At 43.8% G+C, this 13677-nt stretch overlaps 1 protein-coding gene across 1 annotated transcript in view; it reads right to left on the bottom strand.

Moving 5' to 3' along the window:
* Positions 1 to 2018: 2018 nt before the first annotated feature.
* Positions 2019 to 13677, bottom strand: part of LOC135898728 (probable G-protein coupled receptor No18) — a 143191-nt gene continuing 131532 nt past the window's right edge. Inside the window, exons 3-4 of the mRNA XM_065427835.1 lie at positions 4407 to 5321; positions 2019 to 3444 (exon numbers count right to left, since the gene is read on the bottom strand). Of these exons, the coding sequence (XP_065283907.1) occupies positions 2947 to 3444; positions 4407 to 5264 (1356 nt within the window). The 5' untranslated portion in view covers positions 5265 to 5321 and the 3' untranslated portion in view covers positions 2019 to 2946. The remainder of the gene's footprint in view (positions 3445 to 4406; positions 5322 to 13677) is intronic.

Consider the following 13677-nt stretch of genomic DNA (forward strand, 5'->3'; position numbering starts at 1 on the left):
CGACACCTGTACACGGACAGCATGTTATAGAAAGGCAAACAGACGTGTTGTCTTGTCTGTCCTTCTGTAATCTTTGTGTGTGTGATAGTGTGCTTCAAGATCTGTTCAACAAGCACGGCAATATTTTCATTACTTTAGTTATGAAATGTTGATTTTTCACCGTCTCCACTAAAATTTTAATTATTTACTGTAATGTTGAGCACATTCATGGTGTTATCCGCTAATAAGGCATTGTATTCTGCCTTATGTACTGCCCTGTTCCCTCCTTCCCCTCTTCCTCATGCATGACACTGTAGAATTAGGTAAAAAAGTCTCCAATTTTCACTACGTTCACAGCATTGCTGCGTTCCTAGATATCGTAGCTTGTGTGCTCGAAATAAGTAGGTTTTTTTAAAGATTCCTATATATGCACCTAATTCGCACGCACATAATTTCTTGAGCATGAAAATGTGGTAACAAATAGGCTACAGTGATTTGTTGAGTGTCTATTGCAAGAGGAGCATTGGGAGGTCTTTTCGATACGTTGCAGGGTTTAAATGCTCGAGCAAGAATAACATCAATTATCGTCATTTCTTTCTCATAGCTGACCGTTTGTTACCATAAAGGGTGTTAAGAAATTGAACTTTAAAAATGATTATGCTTACCGAAGTTACAACCCCGAAATTTTCCAGAAGATGAATGCGCATGCGACACAGTGTTTGTAGACTCAAGATTTAACAATGCTTATAGATTACAATAACTTATAGATTGTAACAATTCATTGGGTTTCACATAGAACAGGTACACGGGGGAACTACTGTTCGACAATTTTACGTTCAACGAGTATGAACACACGCGCGCACATAAATACACTCACTCTCATGCTTTAATGTTTACTCACGGAGAACTGAAATCACAGATGAAGAGTCGGGCGGAAGCTCCTACATGATGTATTAGGTGGCAAATATGATACACTGAACGACAGCTCATGCAACCGTTCTCGCGCCAGCTACCAAAGAAGTTGATCAGGGGCTCCATTATGTCATGATTCGTTTTATATTGTTTTTTTCTTTTCGTTGGTTATTTGCCGGTATATCACCATTCATTGCGGCGGTTGGTAAGAAAGCAACGCAATAAAAGGAGAAGGGCGTTTACATGATATAACCCTTCTGCTTGTAAACTTAATTATTTTAGAATACAATTGGTTGCCTAGCTAACAGAACACAATGGTAACAAATCAGAAAATGTCACAGAGGTTTCTAGTTTAACTAGCTGGTTCGTTTAAGCTGCGCTAAGTTCTTATGGGTCTCTATTGCACAAGATATGTAGGAATGCTAAATGGTACAAAGCTCAAGCATCTAGTGACCTGTGCATACTGCTTGGAAATAGCTGCTTTCCACTAGAGTCTTGGGCTTTCAAAGTTCATGTGTACACTTTGTCAACGTTGGGCAGCGTGTTCACACCACGAAGCATTCGAACTTTATAGCGTTTATCCATTCTGTAGTTTTCGTAGGCAGCTGTACGTGCTTTTGAAGGTTTTGTTTTGTCTAACCTAATAATAAAAAATAAATATGCAAAACCGTTTAAAACCTTTCAAATCTATATCATACACTAGTATTTGAGCCTTGCGTTGGGGAACATGGTAATAGCGCTGCGCAAGGTGGCACCACCTGTTATGCCATGACAGTTAATCATCGAATGTGTCACAAACGTGCTAGTGTTGGCGAACTTTGAATGGAAAGGAAGTAACAACTAGGTATCCGTGGTGAGGAAAAATAATTTTTAAATATAACTTACTAAACAGATGTTGACAACGTCGTTTTTGCATACGAGGGATAAATGACAACATCAACCACTTCAGTATGCTCATTCGCTCCAAACATTCTAGACATGTAATTACAGAGCCATATACATATACATATCACAAATATACCTTTCACTCTTTCCATGTTACGTAGGCACACAATTGCCTCGAAATGACATTTCGCATACAACGATCCAGGTCGTTTTGAAGCTTTCAACGAGCACTGGTGAGCTACTGTACAATGTCTTCAAGAGCACTGTCAAAATTTCTACAGGCATGCTTCGTAATGAAACAAATAAGCACGTAGACATGCATGAAACATAACACATAATGAGCACCACAGTTATTTAACAGCTCAACTCTTATAGTTGAAATGGAGTCCGTCGGGTGTTGAAGGCACCGCATTTTTTCAAAGGGTGTACTCCTAATATAGCTGCTGTCCATCAGCTGAAACGATATGCGAGATACATTTCGTAATCTTGAAAACATTTTCACGGAGATAAGTTCGGTTAATCGGCAATGATGTTGACTCGGTCAATTAATGTCCCACGCATTCTTGAAAATTCTTTACCACAATGAAAGGGCAAATGTTTATTCTCCAGAGACAACAATTCCCGCTAAGAGGCGTACCATTGTGCGTATCTGGAGTGGTTACTCAAATTACCGAATACAAGTATGTACCAACGGAAGCTACGTTTGGCAAACTTTAATTTACATACGTTACTACGAGACATATACACGAAAGTGCTTAGTTCCTAATTACAATAAGCTGTTTTCAAATTTTCCATTCGGAATGAGACTGAGAGAGCTTCGCCTGCTGACGCGGCTGAACCAACGAAAGCAGCTTCCTATAGTCAATGCCCTGTTTGACAATTCTATATGTCAAACTGTCCTTGCCGCGGCCGTTAAGCGTTACAACTTGGAAGACACCTCGACGCTGTTCAACGCTGTCACAAACGAAATGCGTCAAAAACATTTCGTCCTTTCTTCGGCCAACATGCTCAAAAAGTGGTCGGCACCAAGTGAGTGATTACCCAAAGCACGAAAGTGTTCCACAAAGGGACTGTGTCGCACCATGGCCGAACCCTTTGCCATCAAGTTTTCGTTACGGGTACGTGTATCGAACGAAAACCTCCCAGTAGCACTGCTGATCTATCGTGAGCTCAGCTGCGCCGACGGCAGAGGATCTTGAGAAACGCCTTCCTAAAGTCATTGTTGAACACGGTGTAGATCACGGGGTTCAGAGCAGAGTTCACGTAACCCAGCCAGGTGATGAAGTTTACCGTCTTTGGTGCGATGCTGCACTGCGGGCAGAAGGGCAAGATGACGTACATGAGGAAGAAAGGAAGCCAGCACAGCACAAACACTCCCATGACAATGCCCAGCACACGCGCCGCGCGCCGCTCCTTGGAGAGCGAGATGCGCTGACGCTCTTCCATGTACTGCTTCACGTTGGGAGAGGGCCTGCATGGGCCCAGTCTAGCAGCACCATTGCCACCGTTCTGCTGTGTCTTTCCGCGGACGTCCGGAATGTCGTCTGTGCGGATCGCCGTCACGCTGTCCATGTCCGGATCGATTGGGCTTTGCTCGGTCTGCGGAGAGTCCGCCGACGAATTTTCGTGCATGGCAGGTGGCAGGGACTGCAGTGCTGAAGGCTTCACCTGCGTCAGAGTTTCGTAGTGGATCGAAATTAAAAGGCGGCATTTTATTGACACTGTGATGTTCGGTAACATTGTGGATGACTTTGACACCCAGCACCAGCATTCTAATTTAACTGCGCAGTATTCGGTGCGCTTTAGGGTGACTGCGCGTTAGCTTATGTATAATAAAAATCTCGACATCTCCGTTTGCGGTAACAATATCACCTGTCATTCTTCTACGAACGAGTCCAACAAGCGACCTGTTCATATATATGTAACATGAAGCATTTCACTTGGTAAAAAAAAAAAAGTGCTCCTTTAACACGAACGGTACAGTTCGCATGTTTTTCAATGGCAATAATACAAAAAAAACAAAGCGAACAATTTGGGATACAAAAACACTTGCGCTAAGACGTCCTTAAAGTGAACGTGTAAAAGGCAACCTATGAAATCCTATGTATTCGTACGTGCGCGTACCTAACAAAAACGAAAGCAAATAAACTACAGCACCCGCCCTTCTTTAGTGAGCGAGTTCTTCCTCGCGATGAAGGGACGATGCTATTTAACTACACCTCTTCGTTGTTGCTATAGAATAGAAAACATACTGGAGACCTCGTGGAATCATTTGGCATTGAGCATCAGTTCAAGAAAATGTTTAAGCTGACGTGACAGATAGCGCTAGCAGATAATGGAACTAAACCAAGGCCGGTATAATGTAAAGATTGGTATTGCTAAATAAATGTTTATTAAATGATCCAGCTCTCAAATCTGCACAACGCCGGGTCATAACAAGAGCGAAATGCCTCTCAGGCAACCAGCGAAGCAAGAAAAGAAATAGACACTGGAATGAAATCGTTAAATCATTCCGGCCCAAGGTACTCTGCTACAGCCTCGTTAAGAGCCAGAACAGCTGTTTTCAAATTCAAAACCAATAGTTCAAAGAATCAAAAGCCTGCCGACGCGTAAGACGCCGTGAGATTGACCTGTAGTGTGGCTGCCACTGCCTTGGCACGCTTGCGCAGCCGTCGCCTGGTGGCCAGGTAGATCTTGAAGTACACGATGGTCATGATGAGCAGGGGCGCGAAGAAGGAGCCACTGGCCGAGTAGAGCACGTAACCGCGCTCCTCGGTCAGCTGGCAGGGTGACGTCTCGTCAAATTGTTCGGGCCAGTCGTTCCAGCCAATCAGGGGTGGCACCGAGATGAGCCCGCTGATGGCCCACACCAGCACGATGGAGAGCAGCACCCGCCGCAGCGTGCGCTTCTGCGCGTAGTTGATGGGGTCGTGGATGGCCCAGTATCGGTCCAGCGCTATGGCGCACAGGTTTAAGATGGAAGCCGTGCAGCACAGAACGTCGCAGGTGAGCCACAGCTCGCACATGTGCAAGCCGAACACCCACCGACCCATAATGGAGTAAGCCACGTTGAAGGGCATCACCAGGAGTGCCACTGCAATGTCGGCGACGGCGAGTGACACAATGAACATGTTCTGCACGCTACGTAGAGGCCTGTAGGTGAATATAGCGAGAACGACGAGTACGTTGCCGAACACCGTTCCGGCCACGATGGCAGAGAGTACCAGCACAGTGGCCACAGCTTCCGGGATTGGCACAGCGATCGATAGGACGGCGTCTCCAGCTCCTGCGACGCCGCTACCACCAGCGGCCACGACAGAGGGGTCAGGGATCCCCGTGATGTTCGAGTCGTTGGCCTCGCCCATGAAGGGGGCGAGGCGCGAAGACGTCGTGTTTTCAACTACATCAAACATGACGCTGCCGCTAAGAAATTGCGACACGACTGTACTGCTCGGTGTGTCCATTAGAAGGCCCACGCTGGAAGTCATGGTTCAAGAGAGGAGTTTGCCGCTACTGGCTCCCACGAGGTCAACAGCCATGGGAATCTGGAAGGTGACAAAAAAAATGAATGAGCACTTTATAAAGTAAAGAGACGCACTTGGTATCACAGTAACCTAGCTTTATACGTAGTTACTTCAAATGCATTTGTTGACGTACTTCGAAACGAGTAGATGGTGAAGAATAGTACAAATGAATCATTTATAAATACCGAAGAAATTAGAAGATATGATCATATTTTGAACCATTTTTTCCAGTAATACCGCTGCTGGTCGCAACTGCAATAGCCATTACGCATGCAATGTTCTTACCTCGCACGCATCGCACGCGTAATGCGAATACGGTGGTTCCTATCCCAGCTGGGGTCAGTTGTGTTTTCTTCCAGTTTCGATTAATCTATCATTTCTTTAATTCAAATAATAAGTACAAGTCATAACCCCTATGCTGTTCTTGGTGCCTGTATTTGTTGGCTTCTTATGATATGACTAATAAAAAATTGGCCCACTCTGTTTCCTTGCTTTTTGTTTTGGACACATACACACACACAGAGACACACACGCACAGACACGCACGCCCGCATGAACACACGCATAATATATATATATATATTTATATATACACACTCTTAAAACGGTTGCACCCTTTGGGGTGTAAATTTGTCTCACAACAATAATCGTCATCTGCCTTGCTTGCGTTTCCTTTCCTGAAAACTCGGCGCCCGCTACTTTCCTGTCGAGAATGCGGCGTCACAGTCATAATGCGCATGCCGTTCGTGACTGGGAAGTACCGGGCGCGCCGCGTTGGAGAAAGGAAACGCGGGCAAGACGGATGACGATTATTGTTGTGGACAAGATACGCCCCAAAGGGTGTAAAATTTTCTAAGAGTGTGTATATTTATATATATATATATATATATATATATATATATATATATATATATATATATATATATATATATATATATATATCGTGGCTCAAGTTACATGGGGCACTCTGCATATATATATATATATATATATATATATATATATATATATATATATATATATATGCAGAGTGCCCCGTGTAACTTGAGCCACGATCTTAAAACTGAAATGCGCGTCGGCAGCGAGAGAGGGCGAGAGAAAGCAGGGACAGGAAGGGCAGGGAGGACAACCAGAAGAGCACCCAGTTTGCTACCCTACACTGGGGGAGAGGGGAATTCTAACGCGTAAGCTGCCCACCCAGTCTATTTCGTTACGTGTGCCGTCACGGCCTCAGCCATACTTTGATATGGCAAGAATGTAGTGCTGTGTTGCGAGAGTTTATACAAGCTAGCTTTCTACCAGACAACCAATTCTTTTGGCCTATAAGTAAAGCGGGAAATAATGCTCCCCCGATATCACTGTCGCACTTTACTTCCGGATAGATATTACCCTTCCGCACAGCTGATTCGCTGCGTGAGCTTACAAACAAAGCATGACGCTGCTTTCCAAACATTGAGTTGCAGTGCGGCGTCAAACCCTGCAATCAGTGTTTGTTTGTTTGTTTGTTTGTCTGTTATCGTCCAAAACGTCGTCGTTCAAGGAAGGCTTTATTAATTGTAAACCGATCCGTTCGCACACTTCCGACCCGTTGACTTCCTGAACCTCATTGATTGCCGACAGGCGGCGCATAATTATCCAGTCGTTATTGTTTCGCTTCCTTCCGCTGTACACCCACTAATTTGCGAGGATAACACAGCACTCATCTACGCAACATAACTGTTTGTTCTGTTTGGAGAAGCCTAACTCCTGAAAACAAGAAAGTGTTTTATTTCTTCTAAGATATGCTTAACACATTAGGCCGAAAATCTAATATTCCACCTCAATTGCTGCTAGTGTGACTTGCACCCCCTCGTCAGTACGATTTGTGCTTCACGGGAAGTGAACTACAAGTCTGCATTGTAAGAATGTTTGTGAATTGTATGCTCGGCGCTAGAACCTAAAGTTCATCCTTCAAAGGCAGAAATTTGACTTACACTTACTAAAAAAGTGTTTTCATCTGTGTATTCAGTGTCCGAGAAATGTCGCGATGCAACATTTATGTGATTCTGTATTATGCACCGAATAAAGGTTATAGTGTCTGCGTGAGTTTGCGTGTGTGCGAGTCAGTGCGGGGAGATGGAGGGGGTGCAGAGTGTTGGTGAGCGGGTTTATGTGTGGGCATTTCTGAATGTGTGCGAAAGGACAGCAACTGTATATTCACCTAATTTGTTCGCTAAGCGAGAGGAAGGGTTTCATTATAGTTTTTGCCTTTGAAGTGTCCGCAGTTGTTTTAGGTGTTGCTTACTACGCCCCGTGCCCTTATTTCCTGGTAATTTTTGCTTTTTTTTCCTTCCTGTATTAGCTTATTTTCCAATGCATAATGCTTCGCTGCGGAGCGCGTGTTCGTGGATGCGACTCTGGGCGGCGGCGGCCGCACTTAGATGGCGGCAAAACGTTAAGGCATTTCATGCACATAGATCTATGTGCACGTTAAAGAATCCCAGGTGGCCAAAATTAATCCTTAGCCCACCGCTATACAGCGTCTCGCATATATTGCTTTTGGATGTTAAACCCGCCGAATTAATCAATCATCGCTGTGCAATTTACATCGTGTCTCTTCATTCCAACTTTATCGCGTGTGTTCCTAATTTTGGCACCCTTCGCTGCTTCAATGCGCGCGACGTGAAATGAGCAAATAAACGATCAGGCCCAGATGCTCTTCCAGAACAATGAGTTTGCGCCGGAAATGCGGACAATGGTAGCCCCCCACCGCTCCCCTCCACCTCTTTACCGAAACTAGCCGACGCTTCCAGTCCGCGATCACTCACCGCGCACCAATGGCGGCCCTGCATCACAGGAGACAGCCAATCTACAAGCTGTCAGCCTGTCACAACACTTTACCACACTACTTTATATTTTTCTTAGAACGTACGGCCTCATCCTATGTTCTGGATCATTTTTTTTTTTGTTAGCATCCGAGCCATGTGGCTAGTGCAAGTTTTCTTTTGGCCGGCGTGTTTACTGTCCGGGGTCATCATTTGGTCGTTCGGTTTCCATTAAATACCCACTGCGATGGAAGCGCATAGGAAAAAGAAAAAGGCGCCAATGTGGAACGGTCTTTTCTCCCTTCCGTTTCTGGAATGACCACTGGCCATTCACTGTCCTTCCTCAGAGCCTCCGGGCACTTACGCCGCGGCTAATTGAAGTTGAAGTGCCCCAGAAGCAGCACAATGCGCTGCAAGAACGGATAGTGCAAAAAGGCAAGCCTCGTACTCTTGTGGTGTTAAATTTGTTTTTCATTCCCTTTCTATTTCTGTTATGTAGAATCATAACTACTTTTACTTTTACAGGCAATTGATGTACTGCGCCTTGTGCAGCTTGCCTTGAATGATACGTTGGCCGCTTCAATCACCGAAAATGCTTTGTCAATTTCGATGTTTAGCTCTAAAAATATCGAATGTCATGAGTAGATATTGCGGAAGCTTTGAATATTTGAGGAAGTATGCTATGGACATATGCAAGTCTAAAGAAACCGAGATGATGCGCCTTTGTACAGTCATTGTCGTGGTCATAAGACACATATGCGTTCACCTTGAGAATTCGTACCGGCTTGCAGAGGAAGTCTTAGAAAGGGACAAGTTGACGAAGTGCGGTTACGCTGCTGCCACCGTATTCGCGTCAATCTACAGAATCAATGTCTCTTGCTCGACAAGTGAGTGCGGGCTTGATGATAATTATTCTTAATTGGGGAAAATAACGCGTCTGTTGAATGATAAATGATTGCTTCAAGAGATGCCGGCAAAACAATCCTAATTCAACCAGAAACTCCTTGCGAGGTTCACCTGACATCGCCATGCATATAAAAACACAAACACATTAACGCCAGGACAGCATCGTTGTATTTTCCGCGCGGCCAGGGCGGCGAATATTTGAGTTACCAAGGTCAGTTACCTTTACGTACCATGTATTAATGGCAATTTAACGTTACACTGCAGTCATGGCGTTGTGACTTGCTTTTCGCAGAATACTATGTCTCCGAACGCAGGCAAAGTGCCCACAGTAGGTTCTCGGCCGCCAATATAAGCGTCATCCTCAACTATGACTGAACTATGCATTACAGTGTTGTTGTTGATTCAGCCCTTTTTACGAGAGCGAAACTTCACCTGGTTCTGACTGCGATCCCTTTTACTATACTTCCGTTTTCCCAACGCCTTCCACCACACAAGACAGTATAGTTAAGGCTGGTGGTCGTAACTAAAATAAAGAAAAGCATTACACGACATCATTCAACATATTTTCATTCATCCCTCGAGCCAGAATTCTCATTGGATGAATGTCCTACATAGAAAATAAGTACGTTTTATTCGTTGTTCCGTGGGGAGAGAATTGTCTTTGCATGCCCGCCTGGCGCCATGCGCACACTAGAATAAGCGCTTGTTTTGATTATTTTCAATTTCTTGCCTCTACGGCTTAGCGTGCCTGACTTCACCTTAGCATAATTAAGGGTACATAAAAACCAACTTCTATTCGAGAATGGAAATATACATCAGCTGCTGGCACGAACTCAGTTCTCCACAGCCCTGGCAATTTGAAGGACCCTTGATCGATTTGAGGTTAGTTCTCACATGGTTACTCTATTTGTGATAAGTATTAGCAAAACTCTCCATGATTCAGGAGATTGAACCAGGTCTGCGAAAAAATGCGAGAACTTTTGTTCTGTTTTGTTCTTCTTTTAAACCACAGCGTTCCGCGTCTATTTCCGATGAAATGCAACATGCCTAGTAGAGTTCATAGCTGTTAAAGATATTAGTTTCCAGTGGTCTAAATACCTACTCTTTCAAGGAAGTTGAAATATGCAACTAAAACTGCTTTCAAAAATCTACATTAACTTTACTTATGGGAGAACCAGAAGTAATCGACGCCGACATACTACTGTAGAATGCCGGCATTTTGTAGAATAGAAATTCTGGAAAACACCGAAAATTGACATCACGACACTGACGTAACTGTGTGGATGCGCATTTAATCGAATAGAGAGAAAAGGATGCATGAATAATACAGTAAAATTAGGAAACGGTGGCAATCGGTATTATATGGCGCGTTGAACTAGGCACAATATTTTTATCGATATGATTTTAAATGAATAATTGGCGACCTCAGGTGACTTCTCTTCGTGTCATGGCAAGCAAAGCGACACCACAAAGTCCGTTGAAACATATTGGATACAGTCACTATGCAAGAACAAATACGAAGTTCTGCACACGAGTCTAACAGCCCTTTTGAATCAACCATCTCTGTAATCCAGGAAAGTTTCGAGAAAGGTGCGTCACTTTAATTTCTCTCATGGAGTCGACGGACGGCTGTTTTTCCTTAATTAAAATAACCAGCTTTTCTTTCTTTCAAAATAAAATAATCTTTTTTCAATGTGTCCTGAACTGTCAGGTTACCTAGAAGACTAGCTAGAATTAAAATGAACAGCGAGATTGAGACTGGAAGGCGTAAAGGGCTGACCAGAATCACAGAAGCAATGACACTTATTGTTCATGGTAAAGAAAAAGAAACGCAAATAAAACAGAGGGACGTGGAGCGAGAGACTAAGGAAAAATACCTGTGCGTGCAAAGATAGCATTAAGTTCCATTCCACGCGCATTACGGCACTCAATTCTGGCTAAGCAGGCGTTATCTCAAACTCGCACCGTTCGAAATGCCTGCATAGCGTGCCGGTCCCTTGGGTCGCTGATGCGCCGCCGCTGCTTCAGTTTAATCACTTTCACGCTGTTTGAACATAGTTCATCGCACTGATTTGAAAAGAAAGGCTGCGCTTCAGAAAATACTTGTTGCCGGCCTTTCACAGCGTACAGAAGCACTTATCTGCTTGGAGGGACTTGGCGCCATGCAAACTCTTCACGTAGGATTTAAGAGGGTGTGGAAAGGGAGCGTATGGACGTTTCACTCGTCCTCCTGTATACGTTTATTCCCCCTTTTGAGCTGATGTTGAAGTTCAGCGTCTCCTCTTCGCATCCCGAAACACTTGCGGCGCGTTTGTGCATTCTTCTTGCATCATGCAGAGATAGGAAAAGCCATGCCCAATCACTCGGCAACAAAAAATGGCGCTCGATGCAAAAGTGTCAAAGCGTATTCACAATGCTCTAGCATATGTGCTAATCTATTTTAAAGATGTTGTTTCACAAGAGGCTTATGTTGAAGTATCTGATAACGAAGAGGAAAAAAATACATTCCTGTTTTGTTTTGTTTTATTCTGGGTACCGAAATATACGCGCTATCAGGGAAAAAGAACTTACGAAGAAAGAAGTACACTGCGTTATTTGCAAACCATTTCTGTTACTATCTTTACACGAGAGTTTCGGTAGCGCGAGTGACACGTTATATATGCATACTTTCTGTTTCTAAATGCGAGCACCCTGTGCAACTTGTATTCTGCGATTCCGTGCCAGCAACCTGATGATGTGTCATTGATATGCGTGCGTGATATGAGTGCAAAACACTTATACGTTCACAATACAAGTTGGTGGACTTGACATCATGGCTACAAAAACTAACACCTGACGCTGGACCCCTTCGTGTGCTGGTTGTCGCATGACGACGTAATGTGATGACATATAATGGTGTTTACTGCAATCATATGTGATTCGGTGATCGCCTTATGAGAACTACTGCAGTGTACAAACACTTATACACGCTACAAATTATAGCAAAACAAACATTTGTTCATATCAGCGACCTTGCGCATATAGTTACCTTACTGCATTCCACAGCTACTCGATGCGTGTCACTGCTGATATGCGGCACGGTGAGCACGCGCAATGTGAAAGATGTGGGCTTCAGCTCTCACTGGCGGCACGTTAACTTTAGCTTTTGGATTTACCATTTGCTTAATATTTCGCGATTTTGATTCAAGTTAACAGCTATTTTCTTCCGGTACTTTATTTGGCTGCATTGTCTGCTTCTTTCTGCGGTGGAAACTAACAAGAAATTAAGCCTTTCGGTTCCTTATATTCTTCTCATTTTATAAACTTCAGGTAATAACTGCTTTATGATTTTTTTCAGACTAGACACGAACCAATCGCAACTGAAAAAGCGTGCTGCGTCGACGCTAAAGCGAGGTAGTTGCCTATAAATCCAGAAAGCAATGCTAACTGGCTCAGACATATGCTTTAGAAACATAGTGATTGGCGCTTAACTCATAAGAGTAGCTTCTCAGGGCGCACACCGTACGTTTGAAGAGAAAAAGATTTCAACGACAAAACCATTATTGCACGCGATGATTATGCACTGACTGCAGGCAGTAGTAGCCAAAAGCGCTGTGCCGGTCGTTATCAAATTATGGTTATTATCGAACAATAAAGGATCGCTTCATCCGGAAGAGAACTCAGTGACGATGATTTGCCGCGTACACTGATTATTTAAGCTGAAGCGTTTCATACTTACCCACATACTACTGGTCACGGGTACGTTGCTTCTCGCTCGGTGTTTTTTGGGTAATAAATGAAGAAAGGATGAAGTTCAGAACAAGAGAGATACATTTCCATATGAGAGACGCCGTGACCAAGCGGGCTGTAATCACTATGTTTTGGAGGCATGAAAACTACCTATTAATGTCAAATAGTCTGCGATGAAGACGTGTCTTGCGCCGCCAAATGACTCTCGTCAGTACAGCACAAAGTGAGCGGGGACTCGGCAATTGCCGGTGACAAGGTGCAATTTCCTGACAGTATGTGTAGTTATGCAGGCGGTTGAGAATTAGCGGCCCTTGTCCTCGTCGATGTCTCCATCATGAAGTACAATTGATTCCATTTTTCATTATAGTCCCGGTTACGTTGTATATTTCCTTCAGACGAGCTTGGTGCTTGATATAAACTTTAGAAGCGTCTTGAAACCAAAATTACACGATATGACAGTCAAAGTGCAAGCGGGGCTTCTCATCAGGACAGCCATAAAATCTTTCCTTTCTTAGAATATCTCCTCTTGTAACTACTAGATGACACACTGGAAATAGCATACGAATACAAGAGGCACTGCAGCTTGTTTTACATTGGAGCACTCTGTTTACGACAGGCTAGAAATGCATAGAAAAAAAAAGACCAGAACACCTGATGGTTGGTTGAATTGAAGAAGCAGAATTGTAGAAATTAGGGTCTGTTGCAAAAGTAAATTAAGCAACCGAAATTCCGGTATGAAACATCTATTGGATGTCGCTATAACGAAAGCAATAAAGAATAAAATGGCACGCCCGGTAGTCTGGTCAGCGCCGCAACCAACATTCATTACTGTCTGTGCTTTTACCCACTTGTAGTTATGTAGCAAGTTTTCACATCTGTAGTATTGCGACGGACAAATTCGGCGTATGGAAGCCGTTCTTGGACGCAATTTAAAATCT

The sequence above is a fragment of the Dermacentor albipictus genome, chromosome 3, assembly GCF_038994185.2.
Source record: "Dermacentor albipictus isolate Rhodes 1998 colony chromosome 3, USDA_Dalb.pri_finalv2, whole genome shotgun sequence".
In the NCBI taxonomy this organism is placed as follows: Eukaryota; Metazoa; Arthropoda; class Arachnida; order Ixodida; family Ixodidae; genus Dermacentor; species Dermacentor albipictus.